The sequence below is a fragment of the Lytechinus pictus genome, chromosome 15 (genome assembly GCF_037042905.1).
Source record: "Lytechinus pictus isolate F3 Inbred chromosome 15, Lp3.0, whole genome shotgun sequence".
Classification (NCBI taxonomy): Eukaryota; Metazoa; Echinodermata; class Echinoidea; order Temnopleuroida; family Toxopneustidae; genus Lytechinus; species Lytechinus pictus.
The window spans coordinates 20,803,996-20,831,270 of record NC_087259.1 but is presented as its reverse complement, the minus strand read 5'-3'; the positions used below and the strand labels follow the sequence as shown (position 1 = coordinate 20,831,270).

The following is a 27,275-nucleotide window of genomic DNA, read 5'->3' as shown; positions in this document are numbered from 1 at the left end:
CAGTCCCATTATCATATAATTATAAATCTATAGTTTGGCAGCAGGAGGGGCTGTGACAAGAATATGGCACATTTCCATCAAGCTCTCCTGTAGAACATCTGCAAACCTGTCCGAATCCGTCTCGGGGCTGGTGTTGTAGGCAGTCACTGAGAAGTTGAAGTGGTGTTCCTGGGGGTTGTAGCAGATACCGTACCCATCGGGAACAACCGGCCCAAACAACATGGTAAGATCATGCTTGGCAGGAACCTGAAATAGCATTTCAAGAAACAATTGGTATATGGATCATAATATACTGCTTTGTGAATACTAATAGAATAAACATTCCATTCAAAACATTTAAGGAGAATGAAACCCTTGGAACAAGTTGGCTTTTGAGAAACAGGAAAAATAAAGAATAAATCCAATGAAAGTTTGGACAAACAAAAAGAAAGTTATGAGCATTTGAATATTAAGCTCACATTTGCTGTCAACCCCCCCCCCATTTCTTTTGTAACATTTTACTTAAATTCTCACATTTTATCAAGTCAATCTGTAGATCTGCATTCCTTTTCATGGGGGGCCATGTAATAGTGGTTTCTATTGGAAAAAGAATTTGCAGTATCGTTCTAAACTGTTGAATTATTGTTTAAGCCCAGCGCACACTACGCGATTCATTGCAATCCGAATATCAAAGAAATTGTAATAACATTTGAGATGAACATTTCAGCCGATAAAATCTTAGCGATCAGAGTTCAGACTAGTGGTAGGACTAACTGAAATCAAAATTCAGTCCAGTTTGAGCCTCCCTGTAGGACTAAAAGCAAATTTGATTTCAACTCGTAATGACGTCATCGGCTGCGACTTGAAGCCGATTTGGACTTTTCACCGACCACAGGGCTTGCCGCAAAGCAACATAAGAGAACTTCAAATACAATAATTTTAATTCTTGGAACCTTCACATTTAATATAAAATGTGATCTATCAAAATGTGTCGCATCGGATCGCAATAGTGTGTGCTGGGCATTAGTGGCCCAAACATGGAGTAGGGTATGTGCATAGCAATTTGTGATTGGTAGGAAAAGGCGCTCATCAAATGATGATTGGATTGGATTAGAGTGAGCAAAAATAAATGTTTTTAATAAATGTATTTTCTGTGCACAAAGGGAGAAGTTGCTCACGTGAGACAGTATCTAAACTGACCTGACTGGTAGATAACCTAAAATGAGTACATGATGTGAATGCTGTGTCCATGAAGATATCTGGAACATTGGCACCATTCTCTATGGCAATCAGCTTCAGGCCTAGTAAGTGTCTATCTATCCCATCACCATTGATAACCTGTACAAAAAAATAATCAAATTTTATAAAAGAAAGCAAAAGGATGATTAACTACAGAGAAACATAACAATTTGAAATATTTCTCATAAAGAATAATATACAACCAATTTCAATTCACATCTTTTGATATCTGGAAAACTTGCTACCTTTAACAATGTAAATCTAAAAATACATTTACAAAAGAAAGCAAAGGATGATAACTACAGTGAAACATAACAATTTGAAATATTTTTCATGAAAAATATAAAAATATAAATTCACTACCTTTAACAATGTTAATCTACATATACAACACTGCACTTTGGAGACTTATGGTGGTATGCACTTGGTTGACGGTAATCAAACTTGATTTCAATTGTAAATTTTTTAAATTGTCTAATGGTATTGTGCAATATATTCTCAATGGTTTTCTGTGAGGGCTCCCATGCCTCAGGGGCAATAGCAATGAATCACTCCTGTAAGCCCTTCCATTCATATATCTTTCTCTAATTATGAAATGATTTTAGCATGAGTCCTCTTGAAAATATAAGAAACAATATCAACTGGAACTTTTGAGGAATTTTAAAGGAATTCATGCCCATAAAGCTCAAATTCAGGTATGAAGACATAGCCCCCCCCCCTTCATATCATATTTAACTGACAAAACTTACATCGTTTGTATATTGCTTGTGTGCTGCAATGGCATTCCTTAGTAGCATCACCTTCTCGCTTGGCTGTGTGGATAAAAAACAATATATTTCATATCCTTGACAAGAGTAATCATATGTCTCATTAATAATGTATCACTATAATTGCAGCACAGACTCTTAAAAGTCAATGTTAGCCTATGGCCTTAACTTGCACAAACAAATTGGTCACAATAAATTCTAAAACTGAAGACAATAAAAAAATTGTATTTGCCAAACCACCAAAACACAACAAGGTGTATATAAAGAATTAAAGATCAATACACTTCAGTGAAAAAGGATAGTCCACAAGAAACCTTGAAAGCTTGAGTAAACTTACTGTTTTAGTAGGGTCACACATTCCTCGCACAAACTGATCCGACTCGATGGTTGCTGATCTGATTGTGTCCGTCCTACCAAACTTGTACTTGCGTAACGATCCACTCTCATAGGTAGCTGTAGAGTAGCCATACAATCTGTAAGAGAAAAAAGAAGACATGTATGAGAAACAAATAGGTGAGAAGGGGGACATATGCGTTACTCCCTGATTTCTTTGATGTTTGTCATTATTGGTGCATCTGAAAAAGCAGTCTTTATCCTGTCATATTACGTCATTTTGGATCGGAGTGACTTGAAACAAGTGAGACGGTGAGAGAAGAGGCATGAATACAGAAAGTGAATATTATTGAATGCAAATGAGAAATAACATATCTGTATTGACAAACAGATGCCAAATTATTTTTTATTCCTGACTTGTTAACGCCTTTAATTCGTCATTATATAAAAATCTTCAAGAAATTATACGTTTATTTCTTATTTGAATACAAATAAGAACTAAACATATTGTCTCGTGAGACAAACAGATGCCAAATTATCTTTTATTAAAGACATGTTAACCCCTTTACTTCTTAAGAAATTAAAACTTGCACTACTATTTCCCTTGAAAAAAAAAAACCTTACAAAACTATACATAATGCAATAACAAATATATACTTTGCTTAAAGGACAAGTCCATCCCAACAAAAAGTTGATTTGAATAAAAAGAGAAAAATCCAATAAACATAACACTGAAAATTTCATCAAAATCGGATGCAATGAGGGAACTGATGACATCACTCACTATTTCTTTTGTATTTTATTATATGAAATATGAAATATTCTAATTTTCTCCTCATTGTCCCATGAAAAAAGTTATATTTCTCCCTGAACATGTGGAATTACCATTGTTTATTATTTTATGGTTCATTCAAGTTGGACCTTATTGTCAAATCTGAAAAAAATTGAAACATTGTATTATTCAAACAATAAAAAACAAAAGAAATATTGAGGGACATCATCGATTCTCTTATTTGCATGTGGATAAATTGTGTATATAACGATTTTGTGAAAAATAAGTGAACTTTAAAATGTCATAACTTTCTTATTTTACGTCCGATTTTGATGGAATTTTCAGGATTACGCTTGCCTAATTTTTCTCTATCGATTCAAATCAGCAATTTTCTGGGGTGGACTTGACCTTTAAACTCATAGATGATCTTACTTGAAGAATGTATACTGCAGTGCGTTCTGGATGAAGGAATCTGGACTGAGACGTTGTGACTTGGGAAAGTTCTTACCAAATTCTTTGAACTGGAAAAGACTTACTTGAAGATCTGTATGCGCCCTGAAAACATGTAAAGAAGAGAGATGAGAAAGAAATGTGATTAAATATTTTCAATATGATTTCCAATATCTTTGGTGAAAAAAAGTCTATAGTGACCACCCGAGAGAAAGACAAATGTAGCCTTTAGGGGCAGGTGGTTGCTATTGACAGGTAGTTATACACACAACGTGTATCCAATGAAATCGGTTCTAGTACACTACAAAGTAATTAAAAAAAATTAAGTCGATGAGGATGATGACAGTAATAAACATCACCATCATATAAGCATTGACATCATCATCATAGTAAACAATATCAACATTATCATCGTCATCCTCATCACCATCACTATCACATTCATCATCATCATCATCACCATTACCACAACCACCAGCGACATCATCATCGCCATTATCATAATGTTTGGACTTCTCGGAAAAAGTTTATTCACAAATATGATTAACAGAATGAAATTCCATCACATAACCTAAAAAGCAATTCATAAAAAAAATCAGTGATTTTTCACTGACAGATGTTTAAATCTACTGAAAATGATTGCATCTGATTGGCTGAGAGCAAATAAGTAAAAATCACTGAAAAATACGCTTAGTGAAATGCTCCCCAGTTCAATGTACTTACACATCGACGCTGTGTTTAGCTTCTTCTATAGCTTCTACAATATCAGGGCTGATGTTAAAATCAAGACGCTCTGGTTTAGGTGGATTGGATGTGTCTGATCCAAAATCTGTTACTAGATTATTCCTAAAGCACAAATGACATGAGTGAACATAAATAATATTGACTGTCAATAAAATACAAAATACATTGAAAAATATTTTATTCTTTGGAAATGTTGCTTAAAGCCGTTAATAACCGACATACAATTCACTGTATTTTCTTGTGGTAAATGACAGACCCCAATTTTGCCCTGGTATTTTAACAAACTGGGACTGAAATACCTGCAAGATTTATCAAATACTAAATAATAAATAAATTTGCACTAAAAGTCTAGTTTGCATCAAGAAGATAATTTACATGATCACATTTTAACATGTAGCTAATGGGAATTAAAATGTTTCATTCAGGGTCTTATTCATTTAGCACCCAGGGACATATTCCAGTCATTTAAATTAAACAGCCTCAAGAACCTTAATCTTATAACTTGAAATCTGCATTGATTGAAATAAATATATTTCTACATCTACTGTATCACTATTAGTAAATACCCTGTAGACATCATTTACTTCAGACATTTGTGAGCTTCTGTGCTACATAGGTAAATGAGAACTTAACCATCAAAATGGTTAAATTAAACTGTATGAATGTCAAATTTTGAAAGTTTGCATGGAGAAGAATGAACATTAATTTTCTATGATTTTGTTCTTCTGTTTGACTTACATTTTGCTTAGACTCTGATCAGCCATAGCTACTATAGGAGGGCCCTCTGCAGTACAGTGTTCATAGGTTAAACCCATGCAACCTGATGTACCAACCCAGAACTAAATATCAGACAGAAAGAAAAACAAAATGAAACTATTCATAACTATGTTGTGTGTATAGGAAGGGGCTCTTTTCATGGTAACTTTGCCATCATGGCATAGTAACAGGGCTCAGCAGCCAATCACAATCAAGATTGCCATGGTAGTTACTATAAAAAAAAAAAGGTTGACATAATTGTATTTCTGAAATAACCCTTGCTCATTCTTTCACATTAAGTATAATTTTATAGAAAGCAATCAATTTCTTTTTTACTACTGTACTCAATAATGCTTGGCATCAAATTTGACATGTGCATTTTCTTAGACAGCAAACTAGTTCCTTAGTAATTCACAAAATCTACTAAATGACATAATATAGTAAAATGCAACATAATTGCATACAACTGAGAGCTGATGAAATTACAAATATCAAATATGTAAATATCAAAAATACAATGTTGTATGAATACACTTTGTCACATGATTAACCCAAGACCAATTACATATCACACGATAATTGTGAAATACAGTTTCATTGGCAAACAGTTTAAGGAGAAAAAATCAGAAATTCCTGACAAATTAAAAAACAAAACTTGGGACGCCCATTGTCACTTGTGAAATTCCATTTCCTTTTCTCAAAACACAATAAAGTATCATTTTCCCAAAACCTAATAAAGTAGGAATATAAAATAAAGAGATACACTGATATTTACAAGTGTAACTATTTACATGTGGTTTTTTGCAGAATTACAGTTACTTGCAAATTTGATTGTATCTTATATGTTACAGGGCCTAGTTTTATGGGAAATATAATACGGTGGTACTGGAAACATTAGCCCGAATTCACAAAGGTAGTTTTGAAAACCCACTGTTGAATCAATGGTTTATGCAGATTTCCAATATAAATTATGCTTTATTTAGCACGGATCGGGCGCGTGTATAAAAAATGTCCAAAGCTGATGCGCGCTTTTGTCACAGTGCGTCAAATTGTCGCCTGTTACCATGGTAAGATACGCTATTTTATTCATGAGTCCACTGTTTGAAGAGTGGACTCATTAATTCAAAACAGTGGACTCATTAATAAAATAGCGTGGACAACAACAGCAACAGGCGTCAATTTGGCGCACTATGACAAAAGCGCACCTCAGCATCGGACAATTCTTTAATACACGCAGTAAATAAGCGTAATTTATACAGAAAATCTGCATAAACCGTGGGTTCAAAAACCACCTTTGTGAATTTGGGCCATTCAGTTTGAAATTGATTAAGGAGGCAGATAGACTGGGGTATCAAATGACTGTTAACTCACTTGTATTGTTTTATCAAACCACCTGTTCCCACTGCTGATCATACTGCCGCCACCATACAGCGACTGGCGCCCTCTCATGACGATATCGCTTGCATCTTCACCCGGCCTCTCATCCTGATCCAGAGCGACAAGAAAGAGACTACGCTTTATCTTCTCAAAGGAATCCTTGTTCACATGATCTAGAGAAAAGTTTTGATAAATGGAGAGCTCAGGCATACTGTATACATCACTAGGAATATCTTAATTACATGTATAATCTGTTTAGTCATTTTAAACATGAATATAATATCACCTACATTGATTTTATATTTGGACTCAGATTACAAGATAATAAAATGAAGAAAGAAGTTGGTAAACAATTAGCCTATAACTCATTATGGTTGAGTTTCATTTCATGTATTTTATTGATCAGAGGGGTTATTGGCCAGCTCCTCAACATGCAATTACAAGCACTGTTCTTTACCAGAACTGCATTTAAATCTCATTTAATGAATATAAACAAATCAATTGCATTGGCATAATCATTAAATTTGCAACTACCCTCTAAAATTACCTTTCTTCATTTTCTTGTAGATCTTTCCCCATGTATTCCTGTGCTCAGTGGTGAGAATGCCGACCGGTACAGCAGGCACAGGGGTCGCCATGACGATGTATTTCAGCTGGGCGTAGATGTCATTTAGACTGTAAGGTTTCCCATCAGGTCTCAGTACATCAACACTATAGAACTACAGATAGCAGATACAAACCAAAATGATAAACCAAACCATATACTAGGCAATGTTTCATAACAATATCAATGACAAGCTATTGTTCTAAGCTACTGAAATCCATCTTTTTGATTGGCTGAGAGTAACATTGTTGAGAAATCTTACATTTGTTATTCACAACAGGTTTAAGGATACAAGGTTGCAGGTGAAAGGATTTTTTTGTGTGCCTATTAACCTTTAAAACCATGAATAAGAAAACTTAGTCAATAGGTACATGTACATCCCTTCTACTTCCAATTACCTGAATAGTTGTCTTCAATTTTTTTTAATTTTGTTGTTGTTGCTCATATAGGATGGGTTAGGGCGGTCCGCGGACTATAGTTATTTGGTTAACTTTGCTCTATACCTGGCAGCTCATCCAGGTGAATCCAGAGTTTAATTATTTTTGTGTTACTGTATTATTGTAACAATTATTTTTTTATCATTGTATTTGACTTGTTTGATATTCTGCCAAATAAAATAAATTAAAAAATAATAAAAGATGCAAGCATGATGGGAGTGACCCCTTTATTTACTAGTAATAGATCACCAATGACAAGCTTAACCATACATTCTAGTTTGGATAACAATCAAGGTAGTTTTATCAGAATCTACTAAAATGACTACCTGAGTGTGTATATAACTAAAATTTATGTGCTAAAAGATTTTTAAATAGAATGAGAAATTGTTCTGTAATTAGTAAAATAGGAATAGTATTCTGTCAGTAGATTTAACCTTTCTAAGCAGTAATGATGAAATGATAATTCAGCTTGATTTTGTATCTTGAAGTGATATCTCACTGTGATTACAAGAGCTTGGGTTTAATGGTATACACATACCTGATTGTTGTAGGCAATGATGATGTGCTTTGGAGCATTAGACAGGGTGGGTGGGAAGATTTTAACTTCATCTCTCTTAGGACCTGGTATCCTACACGAAGCTAGAATCTTATAGTACTGATCCATGCATAGAGGTTGACCAGCCATCTTGTCGACTGGAACGGATTGACTGAAAGATAGAATGAAAGATGGACATAAATTAAGCAAAATTGACAAAAAATAGACGAAAAGATAGAGTAAAGATTATTGTCATTCTTGGCTTTGTAACAGGTATAAAGGGCGCCCTGTAGTCTGCAACCACAGACTCATAATTGATACTTCAACCAATAACAGGTTTAGAGTGAAGACTATACTCCAAAGACTCTGTCTGTGTCAAGTAGAGCCAGCCACTGTACATAGTGAATCTAGTCTCACTACTTCAGACTCTGCATCATGCAGAATGCGAATTGCGAAAACCAAGGGGTCTGTGCCTGCAGACTAGGCGCCCTGCTACATGAAAATTTATCAATATCCACCGATACCGATTATCCCCAAATCTTAAGCCTCAAATGCCAAACACCTGGAAGAATCCTTTCCTGTGCATGGGCTACATATATGAATGTGCTTGTAGCCATAGTGCACACACTGTAACCACATGTGCCATGTTGATCTAGGGGTTTATCAAGCTGAAGCTTGTCGTCGTTTCAGTATCAAATTTGCATAATATATGAAATGGGACTGATTTTTAAGGCTGCACTATTTGGTGACAATAATATAGAGCGAGTTTATATCTGCACAAAAATCTGTTCTTAAATGTTCACAAACAGTGACAAGAATCGTTTATTCTTGTAATTGCAGTTTGTTGTGAAAATTGCATAAAATCTTAACAGGAAATGATGGTACATGTAGCTAACCTCCTAACTGTTAAGTGGGTTATGCAAATTATCACTGATTCAGTATACAGGAGCTTGGTCAGTAAAAGAAAGAAAAAAAAGGGGGAGCGAGAGACAAGGAAGAGGGAGAGAGATCAAACAAAGAAAGAAAGGAGGTGGAGTAGAAAAGATGCCAGACAGAGAGAGAAATGATGTGGTAATCACAAAACAACAAGGGTGTGGTCAAATATAAGACAAATTTGATCTTACGTGTCAATTAAGTACTTGAAATCCATGACACTATTTATAAGCGTGGCTGCCTGTTTGAGTTGCCCCTCACGACCTTTGAACTCAGACAACTCGGGAAAGACGACCCCAGGTGAGACGTTGACGATGACCGGTGACCTGTAGTCCAGGTAGGCTACTTTCAACCACCAGTCTGATAACTAGAGATTCATTTGAAGTTTACAAGAAAAGGAGAAGACTTTAAATATCATTTATAAATGCAATGTTGCAGTGATATACATAACATGAATATCTTTATCTTACTTAATTTGTCAAATATTGTCAATATTGGCATCCAAATGTCTACGTTCATTATGTCTTGTTGTTTGAAAAAAATTCTTTAAACAGTTGCAGAATACAAATCAATTCATTAAGGAATACTCCAGTTATTCTATATTTCGACATCTTGAATGTATTATGGACTCGACAATGACATGATTAGCAAAGAAAAAAAACCCACATGGATAAAAGACTTACAATTAACAAACACTTGTGTTTTTTTTCTTCATATTTCATTAATAACAATTGATCCTGTAGATCCTGTTTTAATAATTTCAAAACAACACATTTGCATTAATAGGTAGTATATGACTTTTTTATGTATTGAAATTATTTTCTTACCTACAATATATACAGGTGTATTATTAGTATTATTCACACTTAATTACAGAACACTACTTGAATTGAATTGATCCTAAAATCATTCATCGCCATTCTATAGATCAATATTCATTATGGAAGAGCCATGGTGTAGTGGTTCTGACTCTCGCCTTGTAAACAGAGGGTCGTGTGTTCGAATCCCACCACGGTCTAGCGTCCTTTGGCAAGGCGTTAATCCACACTTTGCCACTCTCGACCCAGGTACTAAATGGGTACCCGGTAGGATGCGAAAGATATTGTATGTTTGAATTTGCCAGCACCATGACGAGGCTGCGATGAATGCAAGGAATGCTCCCCAGGGAGTTAAAATTGTGCACTTTTCATGCGGGATCGAAATGAATCCAATGACCGGGGTAATACATGTAATATGTTTTATAGCGCTTTGAGCCGTTCTGGGAAAAGCGCTATATAAAAATTGGCTATTATTATTATTCATGCATTGTACCAGTACTCACCCAATTCTCCATTTTCTTAGCTCTGTTTATCAGACCCATCTGAAGATCTTGACCTACCCCGCCTGGCTTCCCAAAGTCATCTACAATCTATCAATAAAAGAAAAAATTGAGAAAAAAATATAATACAGGGGAGAGAGGCTGTTCATATCATCATGCAATCATATAGATCCCTATTCGAGAAACTTACAAGCATAGTAGTATCAGGCAGGCATGCATTTTCAATGGTTCAACAGAGAAGGAATAAAATTTTCACATTAAATAGAATATTGTATTTAGTCTTTTTTTCATTTACTGTAAATCAACAAAGAACAGTAGGCACAAATGCTGGACTGTTTCAAACAATTAACCCTTTGGTCAAAAGTCAATTAAAAGAAAATGAACCTCAATAACTCTAATGATATCTCAATGATACATGCCAAATACAGATAACATATTGTGTCCTACACGAACAAATGAACACAGGGGGGGGGGAGTTTCACAAAGATCTAAGTATGACTTACATGTAGAGTCACACTTAAATGCCTAGATCTTTGCATGTGTTATAAAGGGCGTGACCGCATTGGTCATGCCAAGAGGATACCATTACTGCGCTTTGCATATCATGTACACATTGGCATTAAAGTGCGACTATAAGTCATACTAAAATCTTTGTGAAACACCCCCCTGGTTCTTGAATATATGATCAATGATTGATCTTAATCAATGGATACTGTACTCGAGATTGATATCAATTCAAGTATGCAAGAGATGATACATGTATAATCTGACTCTTGTCATCACTGACACTCTGCCAGGATTTACTTTAAGTGTGTCAACAGTCAACACAAATAATTTGTTTATCTGAGAGTATGATGATTTGCTTGTTTAATATGAAAGTAATCTATCAATGAACAAATTGCTGTACTTCCTCTCCTAGGGATCTGTTTCTGTTTCTTTTTTGGATGGTATCTCCTGTATGAACTTGGCAGGACAGCTTTTTGCAGGTATAGTATAATGCCAAGCTGGTTTACAATGTATAAGCAATGATATAAGAAACATTTTCCATACATGTACATAATCAGGCACAATTGCTGACCTTACAGACAACAGAAATTACTCTCTGGTATTTTTTTCAAAGTGAAGACAATGGCAGAGCAGGGATTCGAACTCACAACCTTTCGATCAAGAGTCCAATGTTCTTACCAATAGAACACACTATCTGGTAACATGGAATAACAACTAATTTATGTACATGTATAACATCAACTTTAATAGTAACTTAGTGTTGAATCTGGAACCTGAGACATACAAAACCATAGCTCAATCACTTTAAAGCTATATTTAGTGCTTTTAAAACAGGCCACTTGGTCAAATAGCCTATGTTTGTATTATACAACCTAAAGCCCACTCAACTGATTATTGCCATTTGGTCAAATCAACACTGGGTCCAATACCCACTTGGGCTAAATGTGATGTTACCTAATGATTACAAGTAAAAGCATATTTTTTATCAAAGTTGTTTTCCATTTGGTCCAATAATGAACTATTTTTTCCCCCAGTTAATCATATGAGACAAACTGTATTGACTAATTGAGTAGTTAGTCCGGCAGCCCAGGAGGTTTATTCAACCGAAAGCCGGACAAGCAAATGACCCCATAGCTGGATGGCATGGACCCTGAAGTTTACAAAAATGCATTGCTGCCGGGTTCTATCCGTGGTCTTCCCTCCGAAATGACGTAATATATGACGTCACTACAAAATGGCCCTATTTCACAATTTTTTAGACATTCTACACATAGCATGAAGTCAAGGGAAAATATCTCAGCCAAATCATGCTTGTTTTGTATGAAACTTTCAAAATATATTGTTCAAATAGTGCACAAGAGATATGCAAAATTTCACGAACAGAAATTATTGTTTACATATGCAAATTACGTAATGAAACTTGCATATCATTAGTTTGGGACATTTCTTGCATCAAAAATTGTCGAAAATCGATTCAGAAATTTATTTTCTTTTTTAATGTACTTTATTTAATATACTTCCTCTCAAGCATAATATCATTATCTTCATCTATATCTCTACTTTTAGAAAATATATGCCAGTAATTGGAAATGACATTATAGACTGTGATTTCAGCCCCCTTTTTAATATGATGCGCACATAGAAATCGTGCGTTTTTGGCCCATTTTCACCATATAGCTGAGGTGTGCGAACGATATGCCTACTTTATTGATGTTTCCTGCATTTTGCATGATATTTAATCTTCCAAACAACATATTTTCATCTCCACTATATCTCTGCTGATAAATAAATGAATTCAGCAAAGATTGATTGCCCACTGGGCAGTCTATAGGCTTCGTTTTCAGCCCAGTTTTCAACAATGAACCTATACCATGTATAACTGCATTATTGTAGTTGAGTCGGAAATGGGAGTTCCTTTGCACCATCATAATATATTTTTCACTCAATGTTTTTGCATTTGCCTGAAGTGTTTAGGTAATGAATCTTGATGTTCCCTTCGCAAAATCGTGTCCAACAGGGTTCAAAATTGATATCTTTGGCGGCCCTCTTGGTTTTTTTTTATGAAAAGTAATTATTTTCATATTTTTTGCACAGTGTGTGACAATGGGACAATCTTAAATGAATACGCATTTCACTATGATTCGGATAGTAGAAATCGATTTAATTCATTTTCTGGACAGCTAATATATTTTGAAATAAAATTCATCCCGAAATTGCCATGATTTTGGTCAAAAATTTGCATGTGCATTGATATCTATCTGTTCAATCATTAACATCAACAACTATTGCACAATATTAGCATTCGACACGAAAGAGGATATAATATACCGATAATACTGAAACGCTTCATGACAGTATGTATGTCTTAATTTGCTTAGTTAAAGGGCAAATACCATATATTACTCGATATTGCGATAAAATGACACCAAAAAGCAACCTCTGTGACAGTATATTTTTTGTCTATCAGCTACATTATAAAGAAATGAGGGCGCAGCAAAGCCTACCCCCCCCCCACCCTTTATGGGACCGCCGGAGTCCCCCATCCTTTTTTCGTACTTTGCCCATTTCTTGGAAAATTCGACATTTTTGGAGCCCCATTGAAGGGAAGTCACTTTTACTGTTGTTTAACCACTTAGGGATAAAAGAGTAGAGTTTTCTCTATCTGCTACATATAAAGAAGTGCTGGTACATAAAAGCCTATCCCCTCTGGGGACTGCCAAAGTTACCCACCCTTTTTACGTATTTTACCAATTTATGGGAAAATATGCTAATTTCGAGCCCCGATTGAGGCAAAAAACGTTTCTGATATGGAATAAAGCCACTTTCATTCTTTTGAAACTATATGGAGACGAAAGAGTAGAGTTTCCTCTATCTGCTACATATAAAGGAGTGCTGATACAGCAAAGCCTACCCCCTCTGGGGACTGCTGAAGTTAACCGCCCCTTTTACGTATTTTGCCCATTAATGGGAAAATATGCTATTTTCGAGCCCCCATTGAGGCAAAAAAGTGCTTCTGCTATGTAATAAAGCCACATTCATTCTTTTGAAACTATGTGGATACAAAAGAGTAGAGTTTCCTCTATCTGCTACATATAAAAAAGTGCTAGCATATTGAAGCATACCCCCTTAAGGGAGCGTCGAAATCACCCACCCCTTTTTTCATATTTCACCTATTTATGGGAAAATGTGCTATTTTCGAGCCCCCATTGAGGCAGAAGGTGTTTCTGCTATGTAGTAAAGCCACTTTTATTGGTTTGAAACTATATGGAGACGAAAGAGTAGAGTTTCCTCTATCTGCTACATATAAAGGAGTGCTGATACAGCAAAGCCTACCCCCTCTGGGGACTGCTGAAGTTACCCGCCCCTTTTACGTATTTTTCAAATTAATGGGAAAATATGCTATTTTCGAGCCCCCATTGAGGCAAAAAAGTGCTTCTGCTATGTAATAAAGCCACATTCATTCTTTTGAAACTATGTGGATACGAAAGAGTCGACATTCTTCTATCTGCTACATATTAAGAAGTGCTGGTACAGCAAAGCCTACCCCCTCTGGAGACTGCCGAACTTACCCGCCCCTTTTACGTATTTTTCAAATTAATGGGAAAATATGCTATTTTCGAGCCCCCATTGAGGCAAAACGTGTTTCTGCTATGAAATAAAACAAATTTTATTGCTTTTAAACTATGTGGATACGAAAGAGTCGACTTTCTTCTATCTGCTACATATAAAGAAGTGCTGGCATTTTAAAGCATACCCTCTTAGGGGGTCGTCGAAATCACCTACCCCTTTTACATGTTTTACCTGTTTATGGGAAAATGCTATTTTCGAGCCCCCATTGAGGCAAAAAGTGTTGCTGCTATGTTGTAAGGCCAATTTTTATTGCTTTTAAACTATATGGAGACGAAAGAGTAGAGTTTCTTCTATCTGCTACATATAAAGAAGTGTTGGCATATTGGAGCATACCCCCTTAGGGGGTCGCCGAAATCCCCCACCCCTTTTCCATATTTTACCTATTTATGGGAAAATATGCCATTTTCGAGCCCCCATTGAGGCAAAAAAATATTTCTGCTATATAGTAAAGCCAGTTTTATTCTTTTGAAACTACGTGGAATTAAATGAGTAGGCTTTCTTCTATCTGCTGCTAATAAGTGGTTGCACAGCAAAGCCTATCCCCTCTGGGGGTTCCCAAAGTTACCCACCCCTTTTCCATATTTTTCCAATATATGGGAAAATCTGCCAATCTTGGAGCCTCTGAAGAAGTCGATATGCCAGCACTCTTTTTACATGTAGCTGATAGAAAAAAACCTATTCTTTTATTTCCGAGTGGTTTCCAAAATCAAAACTAGCATAACTATATAGCAGAAATGCCCTTTTGCCTGAATGGGGGCTCAAACACTGCAATTTTTCCAATAAAGAGGGAAAATAGACGTAAAAGTTGGAAGAGTTCGGCAGCCCCTGAAGGGGGAAGGCTTCATTGTGCTACCACATCTTTATATGTAACTGATAAAGAAGATCATACTTTGTCATCTTTATGTGCTTACAAAACAAAAACAAGGGCTTTACTGCAAGGCAGAAGCACCTTTTGCCTCAATGGTTCTCAAAATGACGAATTTTCAGAGAAATTGGCAAAATACGAAAAAAGGATTGGGTGACTTTGGCAGCCCCCTAAGGGGTAGGCTTTGCTATGCCCTAACTTCTTTATATGTAGCTGATAGAGAAAAGCCTACTCTTTTGTCTCTAAGTGATTTAAAAGAAAAAAATACATACCCAAAACAAAATTTTGCCACATTGGGGGCTCCGAAAAGCACGATATCATAATAGTCAAGCTACGGATAAGGGTGTGGTATGTAACCTTCTACTGGCTCTTGTGGGACTATGCTTTAAGGTGCCCGAAAGTAATTGCATGCAAAATGAAAATGCAGAGCAATGCCTCGATCCTTTATCTTTTTCAAGAGATTTCATTATTATAAAAGTTGCTTTGTGTAGAAAATGCCTTTTACCCTCATACACATGATACAAGTAATACGTACCTTTCTATCGATCGCTAAGCACGTTACATGCATTTCTGCATGTGAGGCACATCAACAAATGCGACGCAAGATAAAACAGATAGATGTCAATGCACATTATTATTTTTGTTCATTTTTTTATGAATTCCTTTTTTTTTTCTTCAAAATATATTATTTCAGAAAACAATTTCAACCGATTTCTACTATCCAAATCATACTGAAATGCGTATTCATTTAAGATTGTCCCATTGTCAGACTCTGACAAATAATTGATTTTCATTAAAAAAAGTCCAAGAGGGCCGCAAAAGATATCAATTTTGAACCCCGTTGGACACGATTTTGCAAAGAGAACATCAAGATTCATTAACTAGACACTTAAGGCAAATACAAAAACGTTGAGTGAAAAATATTTTGATGGTAGACAGGAACCCCCTTTTCCGACTCGACTACAACGATGCAGTCATACATGGTATAGGTTCATTGTTGAAAACTAAGCTGAAAACGTAGCCTATAGACTGTCCAGTGGGCAATCAATCTTTGTTGAAATCATTTATTTATCAGCAGAGACATAATAAAGATGAAAATATGTTGTTTGGAAGATTAAATATCATGCAAAATGCAGGAAACATCAATAAAGTAGGCATATCGTTCGCACACCTCAGCTATATGGTAAAAATAGGCCAAAAACGCATGATTTCTATGTGCGCATCATATTGAAAAGGGGGCTGAAATCACAGTCTATAATGTCATTTCCAATTACTGGCATATATTTTCTAAAAGTAGAGATATAGATGAAGATAATGATATTATGCTTGAGAGGAAATATATTAAATAAAGTACATTAAAAAAGAAAATAAATTTCTGAATCGATTTTCGACAATTTTTGATGCAAGAAATGTCCCAAACTAATGATATGCAAGTTTCATTACGTAATTTGCATATGTAAACAATAATTTCTGTTCGTGAAATTTTGCATATCTCTTGTGCACTATTTGAACAATATATTTTGAAAGTTTCATACAAAACAAGCATGATTTGGCTGAGATATTTTCCCTTGACTTCATGCTATGTGTAGAATGTCTAAAAAATTGTGAAATAGGGCCATTTTGTAGTGACGTCATATATTACGTCATTTCGGAGGGAAGACCACGGATAGAACCCGGCAGCAATGCATTTTTGTAAACTTTAGGGTCCATGCCATCCAGCTATGGGGTCATTTGCTTGTCCGGCTTTCGGTTGAATAAACCTCCTGGGCTGCCGGACTAAGTACCTAGATTAAAGTGTATGTATTAGAAATGATAGAAATTAGCTGAATGGCAAAACGGATATATCTGACAATTAGTCCAAATGATTAGATGTACTTGTAGCAAAAAATTCAATCAAACTTTTCGATATCGAATCAAATGGGCTCTTTAGACGAACAGGGAATTGGATACCCACCAACATCTTTTCCCCATTAGATAATAATAAAATTAGAAAGATGAGGATGAGGCCAAATGTGTATTGGACCAGATGGAAATAGACCAAGTGGTGATTTTCAGTCAAACAAAGATGATGTTACCTTCTTAGTGACTTCATAGTCTTCTGGACTGATGATAGGTTTGACTGCCATCAGGTACTTATACAGTGTTTGCTGCAATGGAGGAATAGGTAGCCTGGCAAGGGAGTCCTGGTGAGCAAACATCCTCCCGGCATGGACGTTGCTAGGACCTAGTCGGGCGGGTAGATGTGCACCATCTTTACCGGTTACACCCATTACTCGCTGCACCTGATAAGTGGAAGATAGAGAGAGAGTTTATGGTTATTATGAATTTTATATGGTAATAATAATAATGTTAATTATAAATCATACATGTAAATACTGCTATTACTACTTATAATAATAATAATATTAATAATAATAATAATATCAATATTATTGATAATAATATCAATCAATAAATGAATAAATAAATAAATAAATAACAGGAGCAACAACAATAATAATAATAAAATGATAAAATAATAATAATAAACATTACAACAAGGCAAAATTCTCTGTGCCGAGTGTTTTTTTTTCATTTGGGAAAAAAACAAATGATTATTCAAATCTGTATTACCATACATTTAGACACAAACATTAACAAAACATACTATTCAATGATACATGAAATCTATTGATTTAATGATATTGAACAGAAAATCTGTCAAAAGTATACTGTAGCATTACATATTATACTTCTTTTGACCAGTTCATATACGGCATAGGCCTACGGCTACAAATACCAGCTCCTTAATAGACAAGATTTTACTCTCAATACCAATATAGCAATCGTACAAAAATTCTCAGATACATTCCACACATAACAAACATACCCTTACCTTTCACTGTTCAAATAATATGAGTCATTCACTGCAAATTTTTAGCAAGGAATAAAGTATCAACTTATACTTCTCGGGCTCTCAATTCAGTCAAATCTACATGTACACCCACCAAGTAACTCTATCAAAATGACCAACATAATTAAGATCAGAGGTCACCAAACAAAAATCTAACTTATCAATTCCGAACTCCAAACGACTGAGCCAGCAGATATCTCGGCCACTTATCCCATGACAAATGTGAAGTAGAACTCTAATGCAAACTTTTATTTTATAGCTCTTGAGGGATATGGGAACTTTGCCCTTGAATAGTGCATTGTTGACAGTTTTGTTTCTGAGCCTTGGCTCTGAGCCAATGTGTGCTGAAAGTAGGTCACATGACAATAGCCAGGATCACGTGTGAAGGTCACCTGACATTTAAGCTTCAGAAGAGAAAAATGTATTAAAACTGTATACAGATAAAAAGGTTGTAACCAGTATGTGATATTCTTGTACTAAAAAAATTCTTGTAATATATTTCTACTAGTAGAATATCTGCAAATATGGATTGACATGCATCCCCTAAATCATAAAATTATTACAGAGAAACATTGTTGAGTTTAAAAAAAATAAAATGTGTATAATCTTCCATGCATGAAAACACAAGTTGGAACAGAAATATGCATTTGTCTTGGTGTTACTGGCTTTTCAAAGTTGTTCTGAATCACAATTCCTTTTTATTTCTTGCCAAATTAATAGGCCCAAAATTGACCCCAAATGACCATTGACCATGATCATGTAACCTGAAAGTCATACCAAAAGAACATTGATTCTTGATTACCCTCATGTTCAAGTTTTACAAAATAATTCCTTACATTTCAGAGCTATGATTGATGGCATTTAAAAAACTTAACCTCAAGTGGTTAATATTTCAGTATTGATGGTGAGCTGTCACTGTTGGACAAGTCTTGTTCTGCTATGCAGGCGAAACCAAAATAATTCATTTTGTGCAAACTGATTCTGGTGAGAAATGTTTAATTTCTCAGTGATTTGCAAAATAAGCTTGAAATTGAAGCAGTAGAGGGGGGTCTTCATTTCAGCATACAAAAATGTTTAATTTCTCAGTGATTTGCAAAATAAGCTTGAAATTGAAGCAGTAGAGGGGGGTCTTCATTTCAGCATACAGACCTAAATTAAGTCAATCAAGATATGGTATCCTCAACCTAATAAATTTTGAAAGACCCATCTCTATATTAATGATCACTGTGAATACTCAAATTTGATTTATTAGAAAAATGCCTATAAACTGTAATAATTGAAATTACATGTATGTTTGAAAATCTACTTACTGCCATGTCTATCAAATCACTACTGATAAGCTTTCAGTAAAGTACAGTCAAACCAAGAACTTTTTTTTTTTGGTTTTACTTTTTTTTTTTTTTTTTTGGGGGGGGAGGGGGTAGCACTAGTCTGCTGTCCAAGCCCTTCACTCAAGTTAAGGGTCTTAATGTGCAGTCTACTAATGCCTTGTGTACTGAAGACCCTCTCACTCAGGTGCTAGTCTTTGCTTGGAGACCGACTTGTTAATCACAAAGTTTCAATTACAAGAGCATGATTGGCTGGTGCATTGGTATGCTCAAGCTGCAAAATAAACATAACAACGATCAATCGTTGGAACCGTACACCAGCTCTTTGAATTCAATTTTTGGATCTTAAATCACACAAGAAACTGTTAGCTAATTGTTTTCTTAAAATAATTATATTCATTCACACACTTTGTTTTCTCTGTCAAAAGGGGGAATCAAGGAGTAATCAAACATGTCAAAGAGGGTGTGCTAGCACACCCTCTTTGTATGACGGGCCCCAGGTGTTGTTGGTGGGGTGGAGTTGTTATTCTACCCCACTTCCACCCTAGTTGGAGCAGGCCAAAATTTGGAAAAATCCTTTCCGACACAGTGCAGTCCTGCTTTTACCTCACAGGGACTCTGGGAGCATCTTAATAGGAAGGGATAATTTTTTTTTTCACCCTGCCTTTGTCAGGGCAGGGCAGTAAAAAAAAGTGACTGTTAAGACGGGGCTTATTTGAATATATTCAAACCAACCTCAAGTTTAAGTTCAACACATGCATAGAGTCAGAGAACTGCATTTTTTAAAGGTCAAGTCCATCCCAGAAAAATGATAATTTGAATTTATAGAGAAAAATCAAACTAGCAGAACGCTGAAAATTTCATCAAAATTGGATGTAGAATAAGAAAATTATGGCATTTTAAAGTTTCTCTTATTTTTCACAAAACAGTAATATGCACAACTCAGTGAAATGCAGATGAGTTGGTCAATGATGTCCCCCACTCACTATTTCTTTTTTTTTATTGTTTGAATTATACATTATTTCATTTTTTACAGATTCGACAATAAGGACCAACTTGACTGAACCATATAGTATTTAACAATGCTAATCCCACATATTCAGGTAGGAATTGATCGCTGTTTCACTTGACAATGATGGGAAAATTAGAATCACATTTCATATCATGAAATACAAAAGAAATAGTGAGTGGATGACGTCATCAGTCTCATTTGCAAAGCGACCAGGATGTGCATATGACTGTTTTGTGAAATTAAGCGAAAGTTTAAAATGTCATAACTTTCTTATTTTACATCCAATTTTGATGAAATTTTCAGTGTCATGCTTATTGAATTTTTCTCTTTTTATTAAAATCAACTTTTTGTTGGGGTGGACTTGTCCTTTAAGAAACAGCTAACGAGTCGTAAACATGGTAAAGCAATGCAGATAACATGCTAACAGGTAACGCAATGCTCGACATTAGCGGTGGGCTGAATCGGGCAACCAATAATTGTTAAAGTAGCGCGATTTTTCTCCTGATTTTGCATTTTTATCAACTTTCTACAGTTCAAATGGCAAGCCAGATCGTCTTCCGATTTTTTCTTGAATCCCACACACACAAAAAGTTTGAACAGTCATTACAATTATATACATAATATAACGCAATAGCATACAGTAGCTATATCCAGCCGGCTGGTGCCGGCATATCATAAGCTTAATGAAGCCATTGCAACTAGCAGCCTACGGACGTAGCTGCGATACAAAATGTTGCTGCTGAGAAATCTTCCACAGAACTTTAAAAATCTAAGTCAAAGTCACTTTTAACACCAATGAAATGCCCTTCTACAGTCCATATTGCTAAAATCTGGTGTACCCTGATTATTTGAAAGCATTAGAAAGAGGAATTATGACCTCTCTTTTGACTAAAAAAGACCGAAGTTAATATGAATTAACCTTTTCCCAATGTTTGTTTTCATTTTTCCTTCATGTTCTTTTGCTTCTTTTCTTTTTTCTAATTTTTTTTCTTTTCTTTTTTCCTTATTTTTTCCCTGTTCTTTTTTCTTTCTTCATTTATTTTGTCTTTTGTTTTATTTCACTTCTTTCTTTAATCATTGTGTGCATTTGTATGTGTGTTGATACTTCGTTTCTTTTGAAGCTGTGTCTTTTCTTGCCAAAATTAAACAGATAATTTCTATTTCTTTATTGTTTATAAATGACTTCTTAAACCAAACTTGAGAAACTGAATACTTTGGGAAGGCATTTCATTGATATGAAATGTGGATTTTTCTGACATTTTGGCAAATATAGGGAAGGATTTTCTCTTCACCATTCCCTTATCGTTATATTTTCTCTTTCATTTTTTTTTTACAGTGGTTAAGCTGTTTCTACCCTCTCCCACTGACTTTGCCTGATTAAAGAATATAACAAAAAATTATTAATAATACAAACTGAAGGATATAAAAATAGAAATACCCAATTCCCAAAGGGCAAGTGAAAATTATTTGATTGGCTTTTAATAGTATTCCAGTCAGAATAGACTGCCACAGCTGTTAAAATATTTGTAATGGCTTCTTGATTTTTCCCCTTCCTCTTCCCCTTTTCCCAATGTTTGTTTTCATTTTTCTTTCATGTTCTTTTGCTTCTTTCTTTTTTCTATTTTTTTTCTTTTCTTTTTTATTATTTTTCCCTGTTCTTTTTTCTTTCTTCATTTCTTTTGTCTTCATGTTCTTCTGCTTCTTTCTTTTTTCTAATTTTTTTCTTTTCTTTTTTTTTCCCGTTCTTTTTCTTTCTTCATTTCTTTTGTCTTTTGTTTTATTTCACTTCTACCCCCGTCTCGATCGGCCATTTTTGTTAAAAATCGTAACAAAATGGCCAATCGAGACTGGGGTAGAGGAGAGAACTTTTCGTTTTTTTGAGGTTCCAGTCTGTGCCCAGATGTCAGGAAACTGCCACTCGTTAAACCTTCATCCATATAATCGTGGTCGCTGATCGATCGCGATCGCATGCGATGTTTTGAAATCGGCCGTGAATAATACGTGTGAGGAGAAAGATACTGGCCCAAAATCACCAATTTTGAGGATAACCAAAAGATGGACACGGAGTGAAATACGGGTGTAAAGTAAGATATTAAGTCATTCATATCCCTCTTTATATTTTTTTTCTTTAATTTTTACGATAACCATGATTGCCATCCCACCTTTTATGACTCGGAATATCCGATCTAGTTCACTGTCCCGATGTTCGGGTAGGTGGAGCGTAGTGTAGCAATAGTGAAGTGGAGTGGAGCCTGCACGAACATCGCCTGAGGTAGGCCTTGGGCACTCATGGCATCAATGCATCTCGCGTGCGAAGGATTCATATGCACATGGTGCACGCGAATTTTTCACACCCTTTTTACTAAAATAACTATGCCATTCCTTTTAAAATAATGTTTCTAATTGAGCTATGACACTTACCGAACCATATGGATCGTTTCTTGTCTTCTCTTTGGTGTGTTTTTAAGAAAAAAAAGCATTTTCTCGTGATCTTCACGTAGATACCGCAGGGTCATCGTGGTTGTAAACTTTTGCTTAAAGAGGGCGCGCGATATTATTCACAAGATGTTTGTTTACGGTTCTGCAGCTTGTACTGCTAGCTGCATTTTAGACGCTCAGCATTATTTTCCTCTTTCTGTTTTTTTTTTGCTGTCAAGCGGTATTTTCTATTGTAGCGCCATCAGCGATGATGAAATGTAAAGATTCGCCTTGAAATGAAGAAAAATTATGTCACATTAATTCGTTAGTTTGTTTCCTATTTTTTTGCACTTTTTTCTTCTTCCTCATCTATGATCAAAGGTGAATACCTTTTTTTGATATCTGTTCTAAAAGCTGGACATTTTAAATATTTTGTTCAAGTAAATAAATCAACAGGATAGTAATCAAAATGCGATAGAGCTGCCCGAGCTGAAAATTCTGATACAAGGACTTGAAAATAAAACATTCTGAGCACTTTTTATAACCATGATGAGGAGACCTATATATATATATATATATATATATATATATATGTATATGAAATAAGCTAACACGTAAAAAAGACGTTTTGGGGACTGTTAAATAAGAATTAATGAGTGGGATAGGTAACTATCTATTCTATTCTTGTTCGTTTTCTATTATTATTTGTGTGTTGTTTATTTTTCTTGAAGCACCAAAAGGTGGACATGTCCGCTAAGATATATTAACGAAGTCACCATTATTATCACAAGCTAACGGATCAAAATGCGAGCGTGAAACGTGAGCTTCTTTTTTTCTTAATTCAGTCTTAACGATACTTTTTCATCATATTTTAAAGGTGAATCTCATGATTCAAAATGATAAATGCTTGTCGCACGGGCAGAAATAGCGGGACCAATAGTTATTTTCAATATTCCGAACTGCATTCTGGACGTTGTATAAGCGCCTTTGTATAACAATTAAAAGGGTAGGCCTATTTACCTTACAAATTATGCGAGCGCTGAACTTTTGGACATTTAAACCTCAACAAATGGACATTTTTAAAATATGAACAACATCATAAATGTCACTGACAAAAATGATGCCAGCGCGAAGCTCGCGCTTAGAGTTTTTGATATTGATGACAGGACTGTATCTAAATGAAAAATAATGCGAGGGCATTTGAACCTTTATAATCATGAAAAAGATGGTATTTTTATAAATAAAACATGGGAGTCTAATTTTGTTTTAGTGTTAATATTCAGATCTTCAAACTTGACATTTTCCTATCCCCTTCATCATCCCCTCTCCTTCTCCCTTTCCCCATTTTCTTTCTCCCTTCTTTTCTTCTCTCCCTTTCCCTTCCCTTTTTCGCTTTTCCTTTCCCTTCTTTTCTTTCCTTTCTCCCTCCCCTACTCTTTTCTCGCTCTTTCCATTTTTCTTTCCCTCTCCCTTCCCCTCTTCCTTTCTTTTGTTTTCTTTCTATTTTATGGTCTCCTTTTCCCTCTCTCTCCTCTACTTTTCCCCCTCCCCTGATCTGTCTTTTATTGTCTCTCCTTTCCTTTCCCGCCCCCTCCATTCCCTTTCTCCCTTTTTCCTTTCCCTTCTTTTCTTTCCTTTCTCCCTCCCCTACTCTTTTCTCGCTCTTTCCATTTTTCTTTCTCTCTCCCTTCCCCTCTTCCTTTCCTTTGTTTTCTTTCTATTTTATGGTCTCCTTTTCCCTCTCTCTCCTCTACCTTTCCCCCTCCCATTTTCCTTTCCCTTTCCCTCTCCTTTTTGGTGCAAACATTAACACGAATATCTTGCTTCCTACACACACACACAAATGCCCGCAATCTAACACACGTAATGCGAAACAATCGGGACATTATCATTTTGTTCATATATATATATTTATATTTTCTCAATGAACATTTTCATCTATTTAAAGCTTTGAAAATTATTAAACAATGATTCCATAGGCGAAATCTCAATGATCATTAGGAAGGTACTTTACCCATTTTCATTTTATGTCATTGTGATTATTCCATACTAAGGCAACATATTTTGGATATAAAAATACGTGAAGGATATGTTCCTCTTCTGTTTTATACTTTAACAGAAAACATTTTGTTCAACCAAATTATGATTTGTATTCCAAGTTCCATGTAATATTTTCATTGGAAAATCTCTTAAAGGTCAAGTGCACCCCAGAAAAAATTGTTTGAATAAATAGAGAACTATGTTGATTTTTGGTACAATTTCCTATTATGCGCCGACGACTTGAATCGAGAATGTTCGATAGGAAAATTTCGCATTTCGATTGTTGTTTGCGTAATTTCCACCGCAGTACGAAGGATGACTAAGGACGGACCGAGCGAAGTATCCTGGTTGAGATTTGGAGGTAAGCGATAAAAACACTTTAATAAATAATTTATATTATAATTTCTTTTTCAAATAAACTGAAACCATACGATCAAGATTAACATAGTGGACAAATATTGAAAGGTTTGGCGTAGTTTAGTCCCTCACATTCGTGTGATGAATGAAAACGTCAAAATGCACTAGTATGAAATCACATGTGTTGTGCGAGGTTAGTACCGGTATACTAACCTCGCATGTTGTGTGAGTGGGCCTTGGGCAACATTAATCAAAACAAAAGTACGGTAAATAGTGGCAGTGATTGCATTTATTATGTGCATGAAATAGCCTGCCTCTTTGTTTGCAGCAATCAAGTGCAGTATTTTACAAGGCAGGACAAGACAGGATGGTTTATACCCTAGTCTAACTTGTCTATCGTGAATTGTTATTTGTTGCAGCTGCCGGTGCTAGCGCGCCATGCCAGCCAGCGCAGCTGGAGACGCAGTTGGGTTATCCCGGAGAACTGGGCGGAGAGAGTACGGTTGCAAGCCGTTAGCAAATGTTGTACCGCACTCTGATTTTTTTTACATTTGCAATGTGTTCCCGAGATTAGAAAAAAGATCATTCAAACTTTATTCTACTTACCAGATTTTTCGGTAATCTTGAAAACATTTTTGTCGTCTTTCGATGACTTTTTTCTGAATTATTGAATTAATTCTGGAGCTGCAATACCCAGCTGCAATATCATCTGCAGGCAAGCGCAAGTTCCAATTCCATACGATTGATTGATACCGCGGTTTGATTGATCGAGCAAGTTAACTACCGTAGTTATACTGACGAGCTAGCTGCATGCACGAATTTGGGGGGGGGGGGGGGTTATGATATGGGGACGGCCGGGGACATGATGGGTGTGATATAAGGGGGCGGATCCAGGATTTTCCAAGGGGATGCACTTTGGGCAACTCGGGGGGCTTGAAATTTTGATATTTCGATCTGAAAAAAAATGACAGTTTAATGGACGTTTGTAATAAAGAACAAGATTGTATCCAGCAAAAGATTATTGCAAATCGAAGCGGGAGTTCTTTTGACGTTTAGTCTTGAAAAGGGACATTCTATTCATCTATTTAATCATGAAAAGTATGGGGTTGTGCTACAAAAATGATGCGAGCGCGAAGCGCGAGCTGAAATTTTTTATATTCCAATCTGAGAAGCGGATAATTTAAGCACGATTTTAAATAAAGAACGAGTTGTGTAGCTCAATCTCAATATACGACTGGTTGCGTAATTATACACTCCCGGTACTAGCAGCGGGTTTTAGCAAAGTTTTGGGCTAAAATATCGAATCATCTTCATAAAACACTATAGTAGTTGTCTTAAACTAAAGGCCATAGAGGTGGCACATTGTGGAATGTGTAAAGAAGAAAAGTGACTGACCTTCTTTTTATTAAAGCATTGGAAAATATGATCAAAATTAAAGGATTTGCTCTACGCTTTTGTATGATTCTGGGATTTTTTAAATAAATCAAAGATTTCATGACATCTGTGATTCTGTGGGCAACTGCCCCGCCCCAGTCCACTCTGTAAGGGCATGCGATAAGCTTTGTTATGACCATTTAACAATAAAATGTATAACCAGGTGCCGCTGATCATTCTTGACCGGCGCCGATCTAGATTTGGTTAGCAATAGGCCCTTCTTCATTATTCTACCGGCGCCTATTTATTGGAACCAGCTAGGGGACGCTTATTATTCTTGACCGGCGCCGATTTAGAACAAGTAGTGCTGATTATTTTTACAGACGTCACGTAAGATTCAGGCAGCGGCAATTCATAATTGACTGGCGCCGATTTAGAACCAGGAGGCGCCGATTATTCTTGACTGGCGCCGATTTTTAACCAGGTGGTGCTGATTATTCTTGTCCGGCGCCGATTTAGATTTAGGTGGAGCTGATTATTCTTGATCGGCGCCGATTTAGATTTAGGTGGAGCTGATTATTCTTGATCGGCGCCGATTTATAACCAG

The 27,275-nt window shown here is 35.7% G+C and overlaps 1 protein-coding gene across 2 annotated transcripts; it reads right to left on the bottom strand.

Annotated features, from left to right (window-relative positions):
* Positions 1–17: 17 nt before the first annotated feature.
* On the bottom strand, positions 18–26,038 carry LOC129277880 (carnitine O-acetyltransferase-like). 2 transcript variants are annotated; one of them, XM_064110103.1, is made up of 14 exons: positions 25,901–26,038; positions 17,322–17,528; positions 10,248–10,334; positions 9,118–9,293; positions 7,997–8,165; positions 6,965–7,136; positions 6,412–6,590; positions 5,023–5,123; positions 4,264–4,386; positions 3,523–3,645; positions 2,323–2,458; positions 1,968–2,030; positions 1,180–1,317; positions 18–246 (listed from the first exon to the last, which is right to left on the bottom strand). In XM_064110103.1, the coding sequence occupies exons 1-14, from the start codon at positions 25,925–25,927 to the stop codon at positions 28–30; spliced, it is 1,920 nt and encodes a 639-aa protein (XP_063966173.1). In that variant the 5' UTR covers positions 25,928–26,038; the 3' UTR covers positions 18–27. The 2 variants fall into 2 exon arrangements, with proteins under 2 accessions (XP_063966173.1, XP_054770037.1); XM_054914062.2 differs by lacking the exon at positions 25,901–26,038 and adding an exon at positions 18,122–18,363.
* Between the last annotated feature and the right edge of the window lie 1,237 nt (positions 26,039–27,275).